Source organism: Anser anser (genome assembly GCF_964211835.1).
Source record: "Anser anser genome assembly, chromosome: 3".
In the NCBI taxonomy this organism is placed as follows: Eukaryota; Metazoa; Chordata; class Aves; order Anseriformes; family Anatidae; genus Anser; species Anser anser.
The window spans coordinates 12,074,972-12,095,871 of record NC_139722.1 but is presented as its reverse complement, the minus strand read 5'-3'; the positions used below and the strand labels follow the sequence as shown (position 1 = coordinate 12,095,871).

Here is a 20,900-nt window from a genome sequence, read left to right as displayed (position 1 = left end):
GCCTCCCTGAGGGGGCCGTTTCCCGGCGCCCGCCATTTTCTCGAGGGCGGAGCTGCCCTCGGGGCGGGGGCGGCCATTAGGGTTGAGCAGCGCCGTGAGGGAGAGCGGGTGGTGCTAGGGGGCCTCGGTGGTCCGAGCTGGGGAGGTAAATTTGTTATAATTCCTTATTAAAGTTTGGCTGCGTTTCGCTGTGCTGTGTGGCAGGCGGCTGAGGAAGAGATGAGCCGCTGAGGGGGCTCGGGTGGGAATGGGGAGTGGGTCCCCTGCGGTCAGTATGGGGCTGGGGCGCTAGGTTTGTAGGTGTGCAGTCATTTTGTACATCTTGTTATCGGGCAGGGAGGAGAGGTCTCGTCGTTGCGAGCAGGCAGTCAGGGAACGCCTCTCTTTCAGGCGCTACTTTAAGATACGAGTTCATATCGAGGCGGGAATTTTATGTTTGAACTGAAGGCGCGCGTGCGTCTCGGTGCCCCGCTTTCGTGCGACTTCTTGGGGGAAAAGCCTTAGGAAGTTTCTCTCCAGTGATTTGTAAGTATGTGGGGGAAGGAGGAAGTTCGATCTCCCTCCCTTAGAAGTTTCTCTCTTCTAAGAAGACTGGAAACCTGCAATGAATGAACCTCAAAATCTGAATAGACAGATCACTATTAAGAGTTGTAGGTCTGTCTGTATGCAGGATCCAGATGTAAATATTTTACAGAATATCCTCAGAAAGTAGAAACTGTGTGGTAGGTCTTACAGATTTTCATAACTCAAACCTAAGTATATTTTGAATGAGGGTAAAGAAATGTTACTGAGGACAGAACAGGATTTTGTTGGAAACAAAATAGGGAAAAAGTTATTTGGTTGGATTTTTGTTTTGTTTTTAGTTCTCAGCTTTTTAAAACTTTTTCTTTTATATAGCTGTTAATCTTCTGAAACATTAAGTATTTACTAGTATACTTGTCTTTCCTGTTAATTATGTACCATACAACATGCTATAAATTATGCCATGTATTTGCATGCTTTATTTATAATTTTAACTCATTTTATGTGCTTGAGGCATAACAACAACAAAATCCCTATTTTACTACATAATAGCCCTGAGAGCATAAAACCCAGGTTGTGTGACTGAAGAAGCGGATTGCAGAAGCATGATTGCCGTTGAAAGTAGGTCTTTCATTGAACGCGATTTAAAAACAACCTGGAATGTCTGCAGCAGCAGAAATGGTACATTATTGATTAGCAACCTTGCTTTAAAAGAGTTCTAAAGTACAAAAAAAAAGCAACCTACAAAGACAGACTTGCTGTTCTGACAGACTCTGAAGGTGTTGAATGTGAAAGATGCATAAATTTAACGTGGCCGTGTTCACAAGAGGCCACAAGGTGGCATAACTACTCGAGTCCTAAGCAGATCTCAGAGTTCACCTAGTCATGACTTCAGAGGAAGGGGGTGTATATTATTTGTGCGTGTAGTAGTTTCAAAATCAGGATGCAAGAAGTACAAAACATTCCAGATTTTATTTTTTATCGTCTAGTATTGGAGGAAATGACAGAAAAGTAGAGGAAATAAGCATGAGGCAAACTTTGTATGGTAAGGCAATGTAGGTGTGGGTTGGTGTTGTGAGGGAAAAACAACGTACGTGTCAGAGTTGTTTATATAGAAGTGGCAAGGTATGAAAACCAGAACAATAAAAGGACTGTGAAGAAAAGGAAATCCAGTCATGGGGTAGTGTGAAGAACAGAGTGGCATAAGTAAAGTTAAAGAAGAGACAAAGAAATATGCTACCTAATGGGTGTATGTTATGAGCTAGCATTCACTGTAAGGATCTTATTGCAGTAGTGTGTGTGACTGGCACTTAACAATAGTAAGAACAGGCACATTTCACGTTTCTGGAATCATGCTGTTACAATTGCTGAAATATTTGTTCAAAGGGAATTGTGGAGAACATCTGTGGTAATCCCGTGCAGAGGAGGAAGTTCCACCAATATTAGATTAAACCAGTAAGACAGTGTGCTGTCTGAATGTTGGAAATGGAGAAGGAAGATTCTGCAGCCTCTGGGGGCAACCAGTGCTAAAGTACCCATCATCATTATTTCCTAGTGTTTAGGTTCAATTTCCTAAGCCACAACCTTGGCCATTAGCCCTTGTTATATGATCTTGGACTAACAAGGAGAATTTTGTTTTTGTCATTATAAATATTCTTCAATCTACTTTTATATGAACTGAATCTTTTTAATGTGAATCCTACAGCTTCGCATCAGGAAGTAATGGCCTTGAGGGGTGTGGATTTTGTTTGCTTTTTAAATAAGTCTTGGATTCTATCTATGTAAGGGACATATGAGACTTGGAAGCATGTTATGTTACTTTTTTCAGCTGATTTTTATTTATGTTTAGCCTATTAGCAATGAAAAAGTACAGTCCAAAGAAGGTTTTCAGTGATAAACCACCTGTGAACTGGAGTCACTCCATACTTAGAAGGCATGATTGTGAATGCTCTTGGCTTATAAAAACAAAACTGATAATGTCTGCATATTTATTTTATAAACTTAATGTTCATAATATGTCATATTTCATGTTATGTTCTGAAAATATTTTGCTTAGTCTACAGCTAAAACGTTCATGTTGACAACAAAGAAGCTGGAACAATGGGAGTGACTAATCTGTGGCAAATACTTGAGCCTGTGAGACAACCTGTCAGCTTGAGCAGTCTCAAAGGAAAAACGCTTGCTGTCGATTTAAGTTTGTGGGTTTGTGAAGCGCAGACCGTTAAAAAGATGATTGGAGTAGTTACCAAGCCACATTTGAGGTATAGTATCTATATAAAACATTGTAGCCAAAAGTTTTGGAGCTGTATAATTTAGTTTTGGTAGTTCAGAAATTAAGATTACTTACCTCCAAAATTCATATGACTATGCTGTTTTCTGTTGTTATTGCTTGTGCTGCATACATAAAGGGTTTGAAAAGAAAACATGGTCATGCTGGTTGAACTCAACGTAGTGCTTGGGTGCAAACAGGAGAATTTCTTGGGCTCAGCATACCTTTTATTGAGGCCTTAACAATAGGTAAGGTTGAGACGGGTGCAGACAGAACTGTGCTGGTCTTACTGTGGTACAGCGCCATGTGGTGAGAAAATTATCAAGTGGCAAGTACATATCAACATGCTCATTCCCATATATTTCTGAGGATGTGTGTTGGAAGGTACTGTAGAAGTTTAAGCCTGTTTATGACAGCATTTTGGAGGCTGGTAGATTCAGAACGTAATGGGATTTATGCATGCCTGTTGTGGTGTATGAGTTAAAATTCTAGTTAACCATATTTACTTCAGTTGGAGGTCTGAATCAATCTTCAGGCTTATGAGCAACATTGAAGAATGTGTATGTATTTAAACGAGCAAGGATAAGCAGCTGTAAATTCAAAGCACTGTTTCCTGTAAATTATGCTGACAAAAATGAAATTATATATATATTTTTTTAAATGACTGCTTAGCTCAAGAATATTGAGTTACTAGCTGTTATATGTTTATGGGGTTTTGTTGAATTCTGTTAATATGAAATATTAGCATCTTCTGAAAATCTTTTCTTAAAATGTTATACTTAGGACCCCAAATGGGTAATTAAGTAAAAGTTGGAGCTTAACATGAACACTTTCTCTGTGATAAAAAGTCTTACGTGCAGTGGAATGGAAACATCAGTCCACACCTCTTGCGCAGTCTTTCCAAAGCAAGACAAAGGGATGGACAGATTTCTACCAGGGGAAAAAAAGATTTAATGCAGTTGGAGATCAAATTATTTCGCGAAGTATTCTACAGAAGCTTTTATTGTAATAAATTGATTTCTTTTTCTTTTCATTTGTGAAAATAAAAATAGGCTCAAGAGATTAACTTATCCTCTTTTACCAATAACAAATATACAAAATTAAATCTAGAATAATGGTCTTTCTTTGTAAATCGAAGAGAGATAAATGTTTGGTCACTCTTTGAAAGATTCATTCAGGAATTACTGGAAGAAGCATATGCTGTCTGAGTACTCTGAGTATTACTGTTATAGACCAAGTGGTTATTATTGCTTTTACAAGTAAAATTCTTCCCATCAGTGGTGCAGATTTGCACATTAAATAAATTGGCATGGTAATGGTATCTATGTATCTAATATTAAAGCATTCTTTTACTTCAGATGCACCTGCATTGATAGATTTGGGCTTAAAATTTGGTACAAAACAATCAATGTGGATGTGTTTGAAAGCAGACTTTGGAATTTGAATATATTTTATTTAGCCTTTTAAACTTGTTTATGTTTTTGCTCCTTAAAAAAAATCTTTCTTGTCCTTATGTGATATTTTCTTGGATATTTTGTAAAGCTGTTACAAGTCGCTAGTAAAACAACATCAAGGAAATAGATAAAATCTGTTAGCTTTGGGGTAAGGAAGTCATAGAAGGTGGAGAGGAAGCTAAGGTTGTTCCTGGGGCAGACTGAGGGACATAACAAAAACATCTGAAGTAATCAGGCTTCCCTAATTCTACTTATGGAACACATTACTTTATTGCAGAAACCTATTTTTTCGGTTCTCTTTCTTAACATCAATGGGAATTAAACTAGTGTTTGTCATGGAAGGAGAGGCCCCCAGGTTGAAAGCAGACACCATGAGTAAGAGGAACGAGATGCGCTATGGACCTTCCAAGAGACATGGGGCCGCAAGAACAGGGAGATCTCATTTTAAATCCATGTTAAAAGAGGTGAGTAATCAAGGGGTATGTTTCAGTATCTTTTTAAGGTGATAGAAAGAAACCTTAAATAATTCAAAGACAAGAACTCAATTAATAGTTTTCTATACAATAAATGTCAGCAATATTATAAGTTAGAGGGAACACACCCTTTTGTAATTGGGCGTTACAGCATCTGTTAATTTATTGTAGAAGGGAGGGCAATGTCAGAATAATTGTCTTGTTTGATGTGTTCTTTGTGTTATGCTGCAGTGAGCTGCAGTCATAATCAAGTGCTTATTACAGAAATTCAAACTTTGTTCTCATGGCTTTGGTAGATTGAATGCATCAATTCATGTTTTATTCTTAGAACAAAAAAGTTGTTTTAGAATTTAAAATTTGTAGGAAATATATATTAGTATATCTAAGTATGTCTTAAACTGGTCCAGTCTTAGTTAGGCCAGCAATACTGTACTGTCATGCTTTGTTTTTGAGGAGTCTGGCAGTTTGAAAGATGTCTGTGCTAGCCCAGTATTACTGCGGAGTACCAAGCAAACCATGTCGCTTTGTGAAGATAAATTCTTCTTTTGCTCTTCATTTGAAAACATCCTAAAAGTCCATTTAAAGCATACAGATTTTTGTGAAGGTGTTCATTCTGTGTTCAAGTTCTGTACTTAGTGCATTGTTCTTAGTTGAGTACTTTTTTGACTGCTTTAGAGGAAAAGTAGTTTACTGTTACAGTTTTTGTATTGATGTAGTGTTTTATAGTTGTTGCAACAGTAGCAGTTTTCAGAGTGGACGTAAATACTTCTCTGAGAAAATTCATGCTAATAACTGGATCTAATTTAGCATTCAATCTTTCTTTCCTTTTGGATTCTTTCAGTGTCTGGAACTGTTGGAGTGTTTAGGTGTCCCTTGGGTTCAAGCAGCAGGAGAAGCAGAGGCAATGTGTGCTTACCTAAATGCAAAAGGCCACGTTGATGGGTGCATTACCAACGACGGAGATGTCTTCCTATACGGAGCTCAAACGGTTTATAGGAACTTTGCCATGAATGCTAAGGTAACGTACCTCATTAAGGTCAGAAGGAGGTTTTGCTTGCTCTTTAGAGTTTTCCTCAAAATAGAAATTAACTGGAGGGCCTCGAAACAATTGGATACCACGCTTATCATCTGGTAGTTGAGGTTATTTAAGATAGTCCTTTAAGACAGGAATGCTTTGTTGGATTCACTGCCTGTCTACTAGGATTTGAGAGCAAAACAATTGGACTGAAGAACACTTCTAGTACTATTGTCTGTGTTTGTGCTGTCTTGTGATGTATAATAAAACTAAGTAGCAATTTTTCCTTCCTTCCTCAACAGTGGAGAATTTTAATGAAATAATTGATTCTGATAAACTTAGAGTTAGGGCATATGGGGAGCGGTCAGCCTTTTGTCTGTTTCACAAGTTTGCATCTTACATGTTTATTTTATTCATTATGAATATATTTACAGTTAATACTGTTAGTCTCAAATATGAATAGGACAGATTATGCGTCTGTATAATAATCAGTTGTTATGAACTTTCAGAAAGAGAAAAACAAATCAACTTATAATCTTGAGCTTCATTTGTTAAAGAGTGCAGTTTTCCAGATCTCGCAAAAAGCAAACCCAAATGTTCTTTATTTATACTTCTCTGTAAATCGGAGAAAGGAATTCATATGTTGTACCTCGTAAAGCTAACAAGAAAGCAGAGGAAAAATTATGTTGGGGTTGGAATTTTAAATCTTTATCCGTAAGACTTGTCAAGAAGGTACTTCAGTAACAGGAAAAAAAAAGCAATAGAACTGAAAAAAGCACTAGGAATGATTGAGTTCAAAAAAAAAAAAAAGTAAAGTTGGAAAATGATTTGCTTTGACACTGTATTTGGGGTCAAGATGATCAATTTCCTCCTTCATTCATTGTCATTCATTACCAAAAATGAAGGTGGACTTGATCTTTCAGGGTTATCTTATTACATATCTTAAGATACATAATATCTGCCTGTTGATATAAAAAGTAATTTGTGTGCGCGCATCCATTTGGGGTATCTGTTTCAGATAACAGGGTTCTGTTTGGTTTTTTTTTGGGGGGGGGGGGGGGGCTTCCTGTCTTTTTATTCATGTTAATCATTATGAAATATCATTGTGTTTGAGTCCTCTCCTAAAGGCTCCATGTGTTCCTTTAGCTCACAGGTATAATGTTAGGTGACACTTTAATTGTCTTTGGTTCTTTTTTTTTAACTCAAGTAACACATTATGAAGTTTATATGGGCTTTAAAAACTGTGGTTCCTAAGATGATTTATACAGCCATTAGTACTCAATAATGTTAGATTTAACTTTTTCTAAATATATTAAACAATATAGAAAACAACTCTTGATTTTATTTTAGTTTCTTTTGAACAGTTGATGCCCACAGTTACAACTTGAAACTCCAGAACTGTAGTTATTAATGTGGTGCCCATGCATTATATTATAATTGCGGATTTATTTGTTTTTGCTATCAGACTCTTTGTATTTTATAGGATAGACCTGTTGCCTGCAGGCATGGGTGGATAGTGTTGGGTAAACAAAGTGAATGTGATTTTGGGCTGTTCCTTCCCTGATATTGTGGAAATAAAGCATACAATAAATTTCTCTTGCAGGAACCATATCTTGACTGTTACACAATGTCTTCTATTAAGGAGAAGCTTGGTTGTGACAGAGAGTCTTTGATTGGGCTAGCTGTTCTTCTGGGTTGTGATTACCTTCCAAAGGTAAGCAATATAATTATTTTTTATTAGGTACTTACAGTTTATTGTTTTTCAAGACAGTGTATCAAGGGAGACTTGTGCATGCTGACAAAACCGTGCAATGCATGATTTGCATTGAATGCAATGAATACTGAGAATTAGTTGAAGAAGATGCTTAGTAAGTAACTGTGGTTTTTTTTTGATGGCTTAAAGATAATCAAATTATTTCATTAACATTAATCGTTCTAAATCTATTTTATGTATTCTTTCAGACTGTAGTCTTCACCTCCATTATATGAAAGTTTCAGCATTGTTGATACTGAGCAAACATGAGAAGTGAGTGACTGCCAGGATACTTTGTACCCATTAGGATGCAAAGTACATCCTCGGTAGAGTAGCTGAGGAAAATGAAGAAAAAACATTTCTGTTTATGCTGTTTGGAATAGTTAGTAGTGATGGTTTTGAACTGTAGTTATTAGTAGCAACAGTTCTGGATGGAGCTTGGACATATTTGTTGATAGAACTAAAAGGGAATTTTACATGATTTTTAAATAGATGACTCCTACTTTGTAAATTTGAGGTAATGAGTGAAGTGAGAGGGATCTCACTCATTACTTTTTTTCTTCTTTTTTCCTGAAAGCTTTTGAACTTTTTTTTGTTGAGACTTTCACCAGAAGGTGTTGGAATGGCTATTTGAAATGGAAATGAAGTGGTATGAAACATGATTTCTATACAGTTCATCATGCTGTGACCACAGGCAACGGTTGCTCCCATTCAGAATTGCAGTGGATGTCTAGTTACTCTTAAATCATAGTGTATCAATTTGATAAAACTGTCCTTTTAAATAACAGACTATGCTGAATGACAGAGCACATCAGTCGAATCTTTTTTTTTTTTTAATTGAAAGACAAGTCTGAGAGGGAGGCAGAAAGTAGTGGCTAATCAGTAGTTACTGTAATGCAGCTAGCAGCTCCTGGAATGTCAGGTTCTTGCACGTGTGTCTTCTGGAGTCACACAATCAGCAATACCAGATATGTCATTTGAGTTGCTGCAACCTGGCAAAGCAAAGAAAGATAAAAACTTCCAGGGAAAGCTGAACTACAGGAGTGCCTTGTGGGTGTGACGACTGGCAGAACAGATAAATGAGAATACCAGTCTATAATTGCACTTGCTTTGCTGATTACATATAGATGCTTTCCTTGCAGAAGCTGAATACCTGTCTGCCTGAGTGGCTGCACAACCAATGACAACTTCTAATTGGTTTTGAAAGTACATTTATTTCATACGGTTGTATATATTCAGTTGTTATATTTGAATAAAAATAAGCTATCGGTTTATTTGTAGTAGTACTGTAGAAAGGACACTCAATACACTGTTTATATTCAGTGGTACTGATTCTTGATTTAAATCATTCAGGTTGTTTTGAATTAATAGTCTGTCATTCTTCAGTGTATCTAGGGATTACTATAAAGTCCTAGATTTCCGCCCATGAGTTAGCTTCTAAAAAATATTTGCTGTTCCCATGTATTACCTATAGGGCTAGTTTTGTAAAGGACATGCATTCTACAGATGTAATAACAGCAAAATCAGTGCAAGATGTAATAGCAAAATGAAGCAAGTGATTATTGAAGAGGAAAGGAGGGCTTCTTTCAGGTTTGGGTTTTTAATTATCTTTCAGAAAAATGCTCTAGCACTATTCTTTAAGTCATCTCTTGGAACATAAGTGTTTGAGGTTAAAGCAGTTTCTTTGCCATAAAGCCACTCTCCTGTAAGTGAAGACTTTTTGGTAGACATTTTTCATCTGAGATTCCAGTCTTTTGAGTTTAAAATCCAAAGAATGAATTTGTCTTGGTTTGACTTTCCAAAACAGTTCTGAAAAGTTTCATTTCTCTGGCAGTTAGCTGTCAAGAATGTTTCAAGTATTTCATGTGGTAGTTCTGTTGCAGATGGTGCACAAAAAAAAAAAAAAAAAAAAAAAGCAATGTGTAGAAAGAAAGCAGTGGAAAATAGGTGGTTTTATCTTAGCTGCTATTGGGTGTCTGGTACTACAGCTATAATCTGTCACCTCTGACTACGTAACTTGGTCAAAAATTATTTTTGTCAATGTAGATCAATGTCTGTGAATGTTTTATCATTTCTGTTCATAAGATTGTGAAGGCAATTTATGAAAATCTTTATACTGTGTGTGTCATTAAATGATGTTTAATATTTCTGTCTCTATAGGGCGTTCCAGGAGTTGGAAAAGAACAAGCTTTAAAGTTAATTGAGACTTTGAGAGGTCAAAACTTACTGCAAAGGTAAATTGAAAACTTACCTTGATTTTATTCTTATATTTGCTGGTATGGACTTTATCTCCAAGACAATGTTAATAATATTTAACTTTTAACTCTTTTTTTTTTTTTGAGGGACAGGTTACTACATTCCTTACTTCATATTTGCTAAGCAAGCTTTCTTCATCGTTTTAAAACACGAGCTGACTCCTAGCTTTTGAGTTAGCAGGTGTATGTTGGTATTTTGGGAATGAAAGTCACAAGGACTGATGACAGATTTACTAATTTTTTTTTTTTCTTTGGGTTGTGGATCAGGACAAGCGATACTAAATGCTGTCTGGGTTTTAATGTATATGTCAACAGTAGAAATCCAACAACTATATGCTCACAAAAAATCTATTTCATAAGTTAGAAAACTGCTTTTTGAGCAAATGCCTGAGAAGTATAAAGAGTATTCTTTTTAGTGTTAAGTATGAGAGTTTAAAGTATTTTGTAACTCTTTCAATATCATCCTTCTAGATTTGAGCAATGGAAAGAATTTCAGTATGATAATAATCCATCTTTGGTTGTGAAAAGGGTAATTCACTGTTCTGAGTGTCATCATCCAGGTCAGTGTAAAAAGCATTGAATTTTGTTTTTATCTTAATCATTTTTTTTTTTATTCTAGGCATGGGGGGTTGTTTGTTAGTTGGATTTTTGTCAAAAAAAAAAAAAGAAAAAACATGAAAGACTACTCTTGTCATTCAGCTTCTGGGCTGTATTCAGATTTTCAGCTGTGTATCTATGTAAGTGCTTTTTGGAGGCCAGGGATTACCTTTCCCAAATGTGAAACCAGTTGATAGCAGAAGGAATATTAACAGAATGCCCTTGTGTGATCCCAGGTATTTGCCTTTTTAATAATGTCAGTGAAGAAAATGTGCTATCATGATAAGCAGCTTTTTTTTTATCCCTGTCTGAATTGGTCTTGCATAAGGAGGGCTGAATCCATTAGCATTGCTGAGTTTTTTTTAGCCTTTTCTTAGAAAGAAATTAGTCTTAGGGAACCTCATTTTGGTAGCACATTTGATTGGTGAACTCATTCAAAGCCATCACTTGGAGAAGAAAAAGTTTGTTTCAAATATCCATTGCTTAGTATGGTTGTGAAGGTGTCACAGACTACTTAGGTTTTTTTAGGTTTTAAATTCTTCAGCATAAGGTGTGAAATTGCTTTTTAATTAATCTTAATTAAAAAAAGGAAAAAGTCTTTCTTGTATTTGTCAGTTCTTACTCTAAGTATATAGCTAATGCACTCAGATCTGCATACAGCTGCTATTCCTCTCAAATTCATATATATTCCAAATTCTGTATTTTTACTACTAATTTTGTATATTTGGAGGTTTTGGAAGTCTTCCTTCTCATCATGATTTGTGCATCTGCTTCTGTAGGGTCTTACAAGGAACATGAGCGCAGTGGATGTAAACTCTGTGAAAGCATGAGATACTGCAAACCCAATGACTCCAAGTACTGCTGCCCTTGCGAATGGCATCAGTTAGAACAAGTGAAACAAGCAAATGCAGTGGAGGACAATATCAGAAAGTAGGAGTGTGTTGAAAATAAACTACTTTTCCCTGTTTTCATGTGCAGGGTGAGGATTTAAGCTGTACGTTTTTCCTCTTTGTGCCCAGTTCCTAACACATTTGTTTTACCTGCAGAAAAGCTAATAGTTGTGAAGGCTTTCCATTCTCTGAGGTAACAAGCCTATTTAAAGATATTTTTCTTTTAATCAATTAATTGAAATTTCAGTTTTCTGCCCTCTCTTAAACTGCCTTTTTTCTGTTTTATCTTAAGGTTATCCAAGAATTTCTTGTAAACAAGAATAAATTAATCAAGATAATGGAATGCAAAAGGCCAAATTTATTGTCTTTTCAGGTACATAACGCTACTGGGTATTTAGCTCTGTGTGGGTTTTATTGTTTATGCATCTGTGATAACTTTGATCTTGATTGGTGATTTTACTGGAAATAAGAATTAAAGAATCTTGCTACAACTTTTTAATATACTTCATCTTTTGAAAGTCTAAAATGACAACTTCAAAAAATTAATTGATTTAAGTAGGTATGTAGAAAAGCAGAAGTAAGAGAACTTGGGGGGGAGGTCACTTGCCATTGTTCTATTTTTCATTTCCCAATGTTATTAAACTGGGATACTGAATGTTGCGTCATCTATAGTGCATAAAGTACTATGTGGCTATATGGCATGCTGCTTCAGGGATGTTACTTTTTTTTCTCCCAGCTTTCACAAAGGTATTAACGGATACAGCTCTTGTTTTAACTCATACCTGTTTCGTCTTCATACTGACAGTGTGTATTTGACTTGCAGCAAGTTATGATTGCAGACTTTTTTTTTAAACTTCCTTTTTAATGTTTTCTTGGTATTATCAAGATTAGCAGCTTCTGTATGTAACGAGCAGAAGAGACTTCCATTCTTAATGGTGCATGTTTTCCCAAAACCAGATAGCAGGCGTATAGTTAGCATGATACTGCCAGTTTCCAAGTTTAGAGGCCCTTTAATTCAAAGTGCACAAAGCTCAGAAGTGATACAGCTTACAGGATATTCTTTCCTCTAGAGAGAGAGGAATAAGGCTTTTGGGGTGAAGGTAGGAAGTGTTTGTATATACTTGCTGTTGGAGTGGTTTTCTCAGAATGATTTTTATTATACATTTTTACTACTGAAGGCAGATCTTTTATAATGTTTCATTTTCCTGAATTGGTGCGTTAAGTTACATAAAACATGATGGACTACTGTTGAACAACATAGTTTTAATGAAGGTCTGCATTCATCCTTCTCTCACATGTGAAATCAGTAATTTTCACAGCTCCTTGCATAGCTGTTCTCTATCTGATAAGGTGTTTAGTAACTGTCTTATTCCTGCTGTTGCTGCCACACAGCTATTCCCTGAACCTGTTATTGACAGTAGAAGAATCTACCCAGATAAGGATAACTGTTCCCTCACTTGGCAGTGAAATATTATTCAGCATTACCCGGACATATGAAATGTTCTAGATACTTTAAACATTTAGTCCTGTGTCCTTACTACATAGCTGTCAAAGTTTGATATCTAACAGAATAAGAATGTTTTAAAGTGTGTTTTTTTGTTTTTGTTTTTTACACTAACAGATATTTGCTTCTGAGAAGATGGAATGGGCAAAGAATTACGCTTGTAAGAAACTGTTCGCACTGTTGACACTTTATGATATGAACCAGAGAAAATCTGGGTACATCAATTCAAAACAACTGCAGGCAATACGGTAACTGGAGTTCTTGAACCTAATGTTTACTTCTGTTGCTTGAGGAAAATTCTTTTATTTTTCTTCATTTTTACAAACATATAATGGTTTTCTTCCATCTGCTTTTCAAGCTATGAGCTTATTTTGATTAGAGCTAAAAATTTAGATCCGTATGCCAATACGTATGCTGTTGCTGCTGCACAAAGTAACACATGCAGCAATTTCCCTCAGTTCTAATAGGGTCTGCTATGGTTGCTTTCTATTACATCCTTATTTCCTTGGATCTGCACACAAAATTTAGCTTTAAAGGTTTGCTTCCCTGCTCAGATTGTTAACAGAATTTTGATTGACTTCAGTGATTCAAGATGTGAGCATCTGCAGATTCAGTTATGTATCTAATGAATTCACTGTCTTACAGTTCATTTCTGCTACCTGTTCTTCTCTAAACATTTTCATTGAGGACAGCTGCCTTTATGATTATGGAAATGGCCAAGTATCCGGTCGCTAAAAATGGATACACAGTAAAAACAAGTAACTACTTCCCTCTGAATATTTTCCCAGCATCCAGATTTCTGTTACTCAGGAGTCTTCTAAGCCAGGTTTAGAGAGCCATCATCCCGCAAAGCATTTTCTTTTAAATGATCTAATCTTTTCTTAAGCCCTTTTTTTTTTTTTAAAAGTTTTCTTAAACTTTCTGAATCTACAGTGTCTGTTTGCAAAAGGTTCCTGAACTTGACTTCACGGTCTTAAAGAAATTATTTGACATAATATCAAATGACAGACTTTTTTGGTGTTCTTTTTTTTTCCCCAAATCCTTACATTGCAGGAAGGGTTAGTAGTTGTTCCTTGTTTCTCAATGCCTTTCAAGATTTTATAGACCTTAATTTTAAGGAGTAGAAGAACAGTCAGTGTCAATATAGTAGTATCTTTTCTGGATTGATGAGTCACAGTCTGTCAGTACCAGCCTCTTCCTACAAAACTGGGATGTAGATAATATTTTTAGAAAAAATCTCATGAAGTTCCTTTTCAGTTCGTGTCTTGGATTCCTTCATGCTCTTTTGCAAAAAATGAGTGATGCTGTCTGTTCATTGAGAAATTATTGTCTATGGCAACAGCCTCCTCCATGGCATAGCTGAAGATACCAAGCCAGAGTTCGTAGAAATTTATATTATGGTTCTATGTTACAAAATGGAATTTTGATTTTTTAGTTCTGCTACTCTAAGCAATATCATTTAAAAAATAAAAGTCAGTATTCAAAATCTAGACCGAGAACTTATACACAAAAGTAACTTTTTAAAAAAGTTAAATTTGCTATTACAAAGATAATTTTTGCTCTGAATCATTTTAAATTAGAACACTCGAATATTTTAAAATAGCTTAAATTTTACATTTCCTGTTCAAACATAGTCATTTAATATGTTCTCTGTTCTTACAGGATAGTCAAGACACGTGTTAAAAATGGGATTCCTTGTTTTGAAATTGAGTGGCAAAAACCAGGTTGGTGTGGTTTCCATGTACATTATTGAACAATTCACAGGAAAAGAACAAAAGCATTCATTAAAGGGGAAAATAGTTTGACATTTATGAGGAAATAATGTGTGGGTAAGATTGGAAATTGTGAAAGGCATAGGAAATGCGCATCACGTTTCAGATACCCTGAAACCAAAAGCAATACTTAAAAAAAAAAAAAAGGGGGGGGGGGGGAGCAAACAAACAAAAAACACCAGGCCAAAACTAAACACAAAAAACTCAGAAACAAAAAACATCCTACCTACCTACCAAGAAAGCAAGGGGCTTCGTTTTCAAGGGCTTTTTGTGGTACATGTTAATAAGACCTAGACTCTGTGTTTTATGTCTTGTTTCATTATGTATCCTAAGTTGTGACAGTTCACTAGCTAGAAACTTTCGTGCTGACAGACTTCTATTTTTAATGTGCCTGCCTGACCCAGGCACCTGGCAGAAAGAAAGCAGTTACACCGTAGCTAAATCTCAAACTTTGTGCTGTTTGCCTTTTTACCTATCTTCCTTATATTGAAGTCTTTCGTTCTTTCTTATTCCATCCTTTGAAATACTCATGTATATATATGTCCAATGTAAATTCATTAATTGTTTTAGAACATTATGTTGATGCAGAAGATGAGCCTGTGGAGTTGTTTGTAATCACAGTAGAAGAGGCATCTTTGTTTCAGGCTGCTTATCCAGATGTTGTTGCTCTTTACCAAATGGAAAAGTCAGAAGCTCTGGCAAAGAAACAGAAAAGTAAGTCCAAAAGTTTATATCTTATGAACTTATGGTTCTTGCCAGAATACCAGAATCAAAAGCAACAAATATTTCTCCCACTGTTGAGCAATATCATGTTTGATCTGCACCTCTTTTTTTTTTTTCAGACAGGAAAAACAAACCGAAAGAAAGAGAGTTATCAAATGTTTGTGATGAAGTTACTGATCTTCTGTCTCAAATGAATTTTAAGTCTACAAGTGAAACTCTTCTTGTGCAAGACCACACACTAGATACAAAAACTGCACCTGAATATGAGATACACAAGAGTAACATTGAATCAAAAGAGCCAGCAATAGCTGCAACTTCCTGTGTAACATGCGTTCAGATGCCAGTATCAGCAGTTGGGCTTTCTCTGACTGCATCACCTTGCTTGCACTCACAGGGTACGTTGGCTGACGCATCTGTATTACCAGTACAATTTACTAAAAGTTCAGAGATTTCATCTTCCTCTGTAGCAGCTGATCTACAATTGAGCAGTATTGATTGGGAAGGAACTTCCTTCAGCGCTTCACCAGCCCAGGGGTGTGATAGCCGTGATCCACCATCTGACTTGACTGCATGCATAAAGCGCTCACACCCGCTACCTCATGAAACAGGGAAAAATAGCTCAGAATATTCTGGGGCTTTGCAGTCTGATACAGACCATTCTGACAGTGCAGATGACTTAGTTTCAGATGGTGGTATGGCACAACTTCAGAAGCTGTCTTTAAGTGAGCGTATACTTAGGAAGACTTCCATTCCATCAAAGCCTTTGCTGTCAGAAGATGTAATGCAGCGAGAGCCTCTCAACGGGTTTAAACACACAAAGGCAGCATTGAATCCTGATAAAGATTCTCTCTCTTCCTCGTGTCCGTTAAACAAACCAGTGCAAGCAACTAAAAATATGCTATCGGAAACCTGTTCAAGGGAATATGGTGTACATATTTGTAAAGATCAATGCAAAGAAGCTGACAGCCTGTATGAAATGATACAAAAAGACCACAATATAACATCTCTAGCCCTCTGTGGGCAAACAACAGAGCCATTGTATGCTGTGCGTGAAATGCTTCCCCCGTCTCAAAAGCCAGCAGATGTGGTAACTGGCCGTCACTTTACAAAAACTTGTACTCAGACTGCTTGGAAAACTTCTTTTAAAAAGAGCGTGTGTCAGAACAGATGTGCCTCTAGTGAGGACAGTGATGATGGCAACACTAATAAAAATCCAATTTATAAGAAACTAAAAAGGCAGCTGAACACTGGACAGTTTAAAAAATCTTTTGCAGAGAAAAGGGGTAACGCTGTTACTAGCAAAAGAACAAGCAGCGACTCAGCACTTATAATTAAACAGAGGAAGAAAAAAAATGACTTTAAGAAAGCTGGTAATAATTTGTCATTACAAATATCTCCAGAACCTTCCTGTGTAGTGGAAATTGATTGTTCTGAAAGTCCAGAACAAGTGACCAGTTCCGGTCCTGTGCAGGAAGCTGAAAGTGATGTTCAGATTTATCCGTGGGCAGACAGTCCCCTTCCCCTGTCTGAAAGACTGAAAGGAAGACTCAAAATCAATTAAGTCCTTCATAAAATAGATTATGATAACAATTAACTCTGAACCTTTAGCTCTTACAGAGGTCTTTCTCAAAATTTCTGCAGTGTGTTCTGTCAGTTCAAAGTGGACAAATTCATGACGAATAAGAAGTGTACTGAAATACTTCATATTGGTGCTAAAGTTTGAAACTAAAATGATAGCAAAAGTATTAAATCACAATTTATAGGCAAATACCCATTATTCTGGACTTGATCATGTTCTGAACTTCTTATGTAAGCAGCAGTCTGTAGTATACAAGGGAGCAAAAGGTGTTATTTTTGAAATATGAAGTCTGTTTTTTCCCAGCCAAGTTGTGCTTCATGTACAGCTATTAGTCCTTCTGCTTATAAAAAATAGAGCTATTAAAACAGTGCCTGTGCTGCTGTTGGGTGTGCTTAATAAGACAAAGCAATACAACTTTTTACAACTGAAATTTTCCATTCTGCCCCACTAACTTAATTTTGCTAGTTTTAAAATAGACGTTGGTTGTGTTGGCTATCTCTAAAGGACCAGATAGAGGCACACAGCAGATGTACCTTGCAGCATAGTTAAATTTATATCTGCCATGCCCTATAATGAACTGCTCTTCAAGTGTGTACACCTTCCAAAGAATAGAATAAGCCATCTAAGGATATTCTGGTTTTGTAGCTGTGACTTCTGCTATTTAAGTAAACTTGATGGCTGTTATAACCATGTGCTTATAGATTGGGGCATTTTTTACTTACAGAAGATATGAAATCCTATCTAATATTCACTTCTAATTATATTGGGATAAAGATTAAATTACAGAAAATCAGAATCTAATAATGGTATTGCAGACGTTTAAAAATATCATGTACTGTAAATGTTTGTTCTTGAACTTGAATACACTGCATTTTTGAAGGTGTTCTTCCTCTCTTATACACAAGCAATCTGGTTATAGACCCAAAAAAAAATACTGTCTTCAGCAGCTTATTAGAAATGCTTCTTTGCCTATATTTAAGCATTCATAATTTCTTCTATGCACCAACCAGAAGGAAGATCACTCTTACTGACAAATAATGTTAATAATAGAAATCAACTTAGAATATCCATGTCTTAATGAAAATGTCAATTCTTTCTTTATAAAGGTCAAAGCTTTAGAAGTTAGGAAGCTAAACTCCCAGCTGTGTTTAAGGAAGAAATAGAAAATGTAATAAGCAAAAATCATAGTTTCTTACGTTGCCTATAGGTAGATAAAGTTGGTTTATAGCAGGTTTTCCAAATGAGAAATGCAGTATGTAAATAAGCAAAAAATCCAAAATTATTGGAAATGTTTTCAGTTTTGAAAATGGTCTCTTGTGGAGACTCACTGTGCAGCTGATGTGAGAGGGCAGCTGAGAGAACAAATGCTATGAAGTGGCATAGCAGTCACCTGGGGATCCCCTATCTAGTGATCAATAGTGGACAGATCAGACCTTTTTTTTTTGGGGGGGGGGGGGGGGGATAATATTCTTTATGTTTGATTCTGATTCTCTTACTGCCCTGCTGCTTATTTTGAATACTGAAAGTTGGAATCGATACCTCTTTATTTTCATGAATAAAAATACCATCATCATACAGCTGTGCTTGCTTTTGTTCCCTCTCCATGTATCCCAATCCCCTCTTTTACTGGAGGCATCAAAAATTTTTCACTCGTAGTGTGTGGGTTTCTGTGCTTTAGATCTTTCTTTAGAGCTGGGCAGCAAAAGCTGCTTTGGAAGAGTTTTTTTTTTGTGTGTGTTTGCTTTCCAAACCTGGCTATGATGGCTGCCTTAATAGATGATTTGCCAAAAATACTGGGCCAGAATTATGATAAATTCATGTTTTGTGGATGATGGAAATCAGAAATGAGATGGTCGTAAGATGCTGATAACTGCGGGGGAGTGGAGGGGGGAACTATGTTTTTTATACGAATATAAATTAATATGGTTTTCTAAGTACAGTTCAAGCATGAAAAGCATCAAGACTTCAATTTATTCATTTGCACTGTCTCATTTTTGTGTAAGTTTTCCACTTCAGAAGCAGTGATAGATTTGAAAACAACTGTATAGGACGCCCTCTCTCATTTAGACTCTAGCTGCTCGTTGTGGCAAATCGACATAACGTTTATCCTTGGGGGTGACTTGTCAGATTTGTGGTTCACAATTAAATTTGCCATTTGCTACAAAGGGGAAAATACAATTTAAAAGTATTGTGACCCCTCACCTTTCTGTAACTTACTCAGGGTGAGGATTAGGGCCCGTTTCTTTGGAAGTGTTTTTACAGTACCAAAGCTGACTGCTTTGCAACCCCTGTATTTAAATAAATTGAATGGGTGTAACATAACCTCCTGCAGGAAATATTCCTGCAATATCATATGAAACTGGGCGTAAGTATAAATGAATGTGAGGCATCATTTATACTAAATCTATTTTCATTTACGTGTTGTGGTCAGTCCCAACAAGCTCTATCAGGGTGCTCCAGATAAAGCAATAAAACTATACCTGCTGTGGAGATGGGGCAAGTAGATGTGTCATTCTTCATGAAAGTTTTCCTATGGAAGCACTGTAGCAGCCCCTGTACTTTGGCTAACAGATCCCTCCTGATACCAGCATCCCTTCAGCCTGGAGAGATACAGCCCAGAAGTGTAGGTTCTGTTGTAGCAGTACAACTACCATTATTTCCACTTACAAGCAGTATTAAACATCTACTTAGTTCTTCGATGTAGCAAATTATAGCAAAGGGATACTTTATTTGGCATTACTCGTGGTGATTGTAACTCTCCCTAGTTCAGGTTCATAGGGAATCAACTAGAAAGCAACTGAAGTACTGTTTGTCTAGAATATATAGATAAATAGATAAAGAAATAGAAAAACAAATAATAATTCCTGTATATCCCACTATCAAGCTGCACCTGCTTTTACTTTTTTTTTCCACTGGAAGATATTACTGACATTCTTAAGCATGTTCACACCTTGATAGAATTCATTTTCATTACATTTTCCAATTTTCACTTATAAAGTTGATGAACACAATAATTTTGTGACAGTTGACAGAGAAATGTCCTACCTTGAGAGAGGGATTATTTAGCTGAACTTCGAGGATTTGCCAAGGCTTGGCTCTATGCTATTATATCAAGAACGAAACTTGGAAAATGTGGTGGTGAAAGAGACAGGGCAGCTGCTACTCGAGACAAGCTGAAGTCTTTTCATGTCTAAAAAGGTGTCAAACCCTGCCCTATTATATCAGTAGATAAAAGGGAACCACATTTAGAATATTATTGGCAGCTGCTGTGACCCTAAGTGCTACTGGTGCAACAGTAAACTCAGCGCTAGATTTGGCACTTTTTTCCTCCAGGAAACAAAACACTTCAACTGTTTCAAGAAAACAAAATTACCGTGGGTGACAGAACCACTCTAGCACCTCTCTCTTGCTTTCCTATCCTGCACTGTAGCTACTGCCAGTACTGAACTTCACTTAAGTTTAATCAATAAATTAAAATACTAAAACTTTAGGAGTTCTTTAGAAGTCCCATCTCCACCCTCTACCCCAATTTCCCTCGAAGGGTTTGGGGAGGTCTTGTCACTTCAAAGGCTGAGCACAGCTGGAAAAAGGGATCTCCTTTGAAATTTTTGCTCCATGGAAACTGCTAACCACCGATTTACTGATGGGTATTTATAACGACTTAGGTGCCTGACTAAAATACAATGAGGGGAAAAGCTAACTTCAGGGATATTTTTAATGCTTAGTACATTTTTTTTTTGTAGAATTATCTGTGCATTAGAATTTACGTTTTTATTTTAAAATGCGATTTGCTCTGCAAGAGCAACTCCCCAGACAAGCTCGAAGCCAGATTAGATGTCCTACCATGAACGCTCCTGCCAAAGGCTAGCTCCTTGGTAGGCTACTGCTATTCTCTGGGATACAGCGGGAGGAACAGTGAGCGTGGTCTGCTTTGAATAAGTTTGTGGGAAAGCTTACTAGATGAATCCTTACACAGTACCTTCTCCCGCCACCCCAGCATGCCAGTGCTGCTCTGGCAGTAGTAACACATAATGAATAACAGGCTCAAGTTTTATCTGCTGCAAATACAGATGAAACTGGTGGCCTCGTATCAG

General features: G+C 36.6%; 1 protein-coding gene across 3 annotated transcripts; it reads left to right on the top strand.

Moving 5' to 3' along the window:
- Positions 1-5: 5 nt before the first annotated feature.
- On the top strand, positions 6-18,971 carry GEN1 (GEN1 Holliday junction 5' flap endonuclease). Of its 3 annotated transcripts, none has more exons than XM_083827971.1 (14): positions 6-145; positions 2,579-2,783; positions 4,523-4,709; positions 5,560-5,736; positions 7,337-7,447; positions 9,647-9,720; positions 10,213-10,301; positions 11,118-11,268; positions 11,385-11,421; positions 11,521-11,601; positions 12,850-12,980; positions 14,395-14,456; positions 15,075-15,218; positions 15,347-18,971. In XM_083827971.1, the coding sequence occupies exons 2-14, from the start codon at positions 2,623-2,625 to the stop codon at positions 16,786-16,788; spliced, it is 2,847 nt and encodes a 948-aa protein (XP_083684097.1). In that variant the 5' UTR covers positions 6-145; positions 2,579-2,622; the 3' UTR covers positions 16,789-18,971. The 3 variants fall into 3 exon arrangements, with proteins under 3 accessions (XP_083684097.1, XP_083684098.1, XP_083684099.1); XM_083827972.1 differs by lacking the exon at positions 6-145 and adding an exon at positions 221-525; XM_083827973.1 differs by lacking the exon at positions 6-145 and adding an exon at positions 538-722.
- The last annotated feature ends 1,929 nt before the right edge of the window (positions 18,972-20,900 follow it).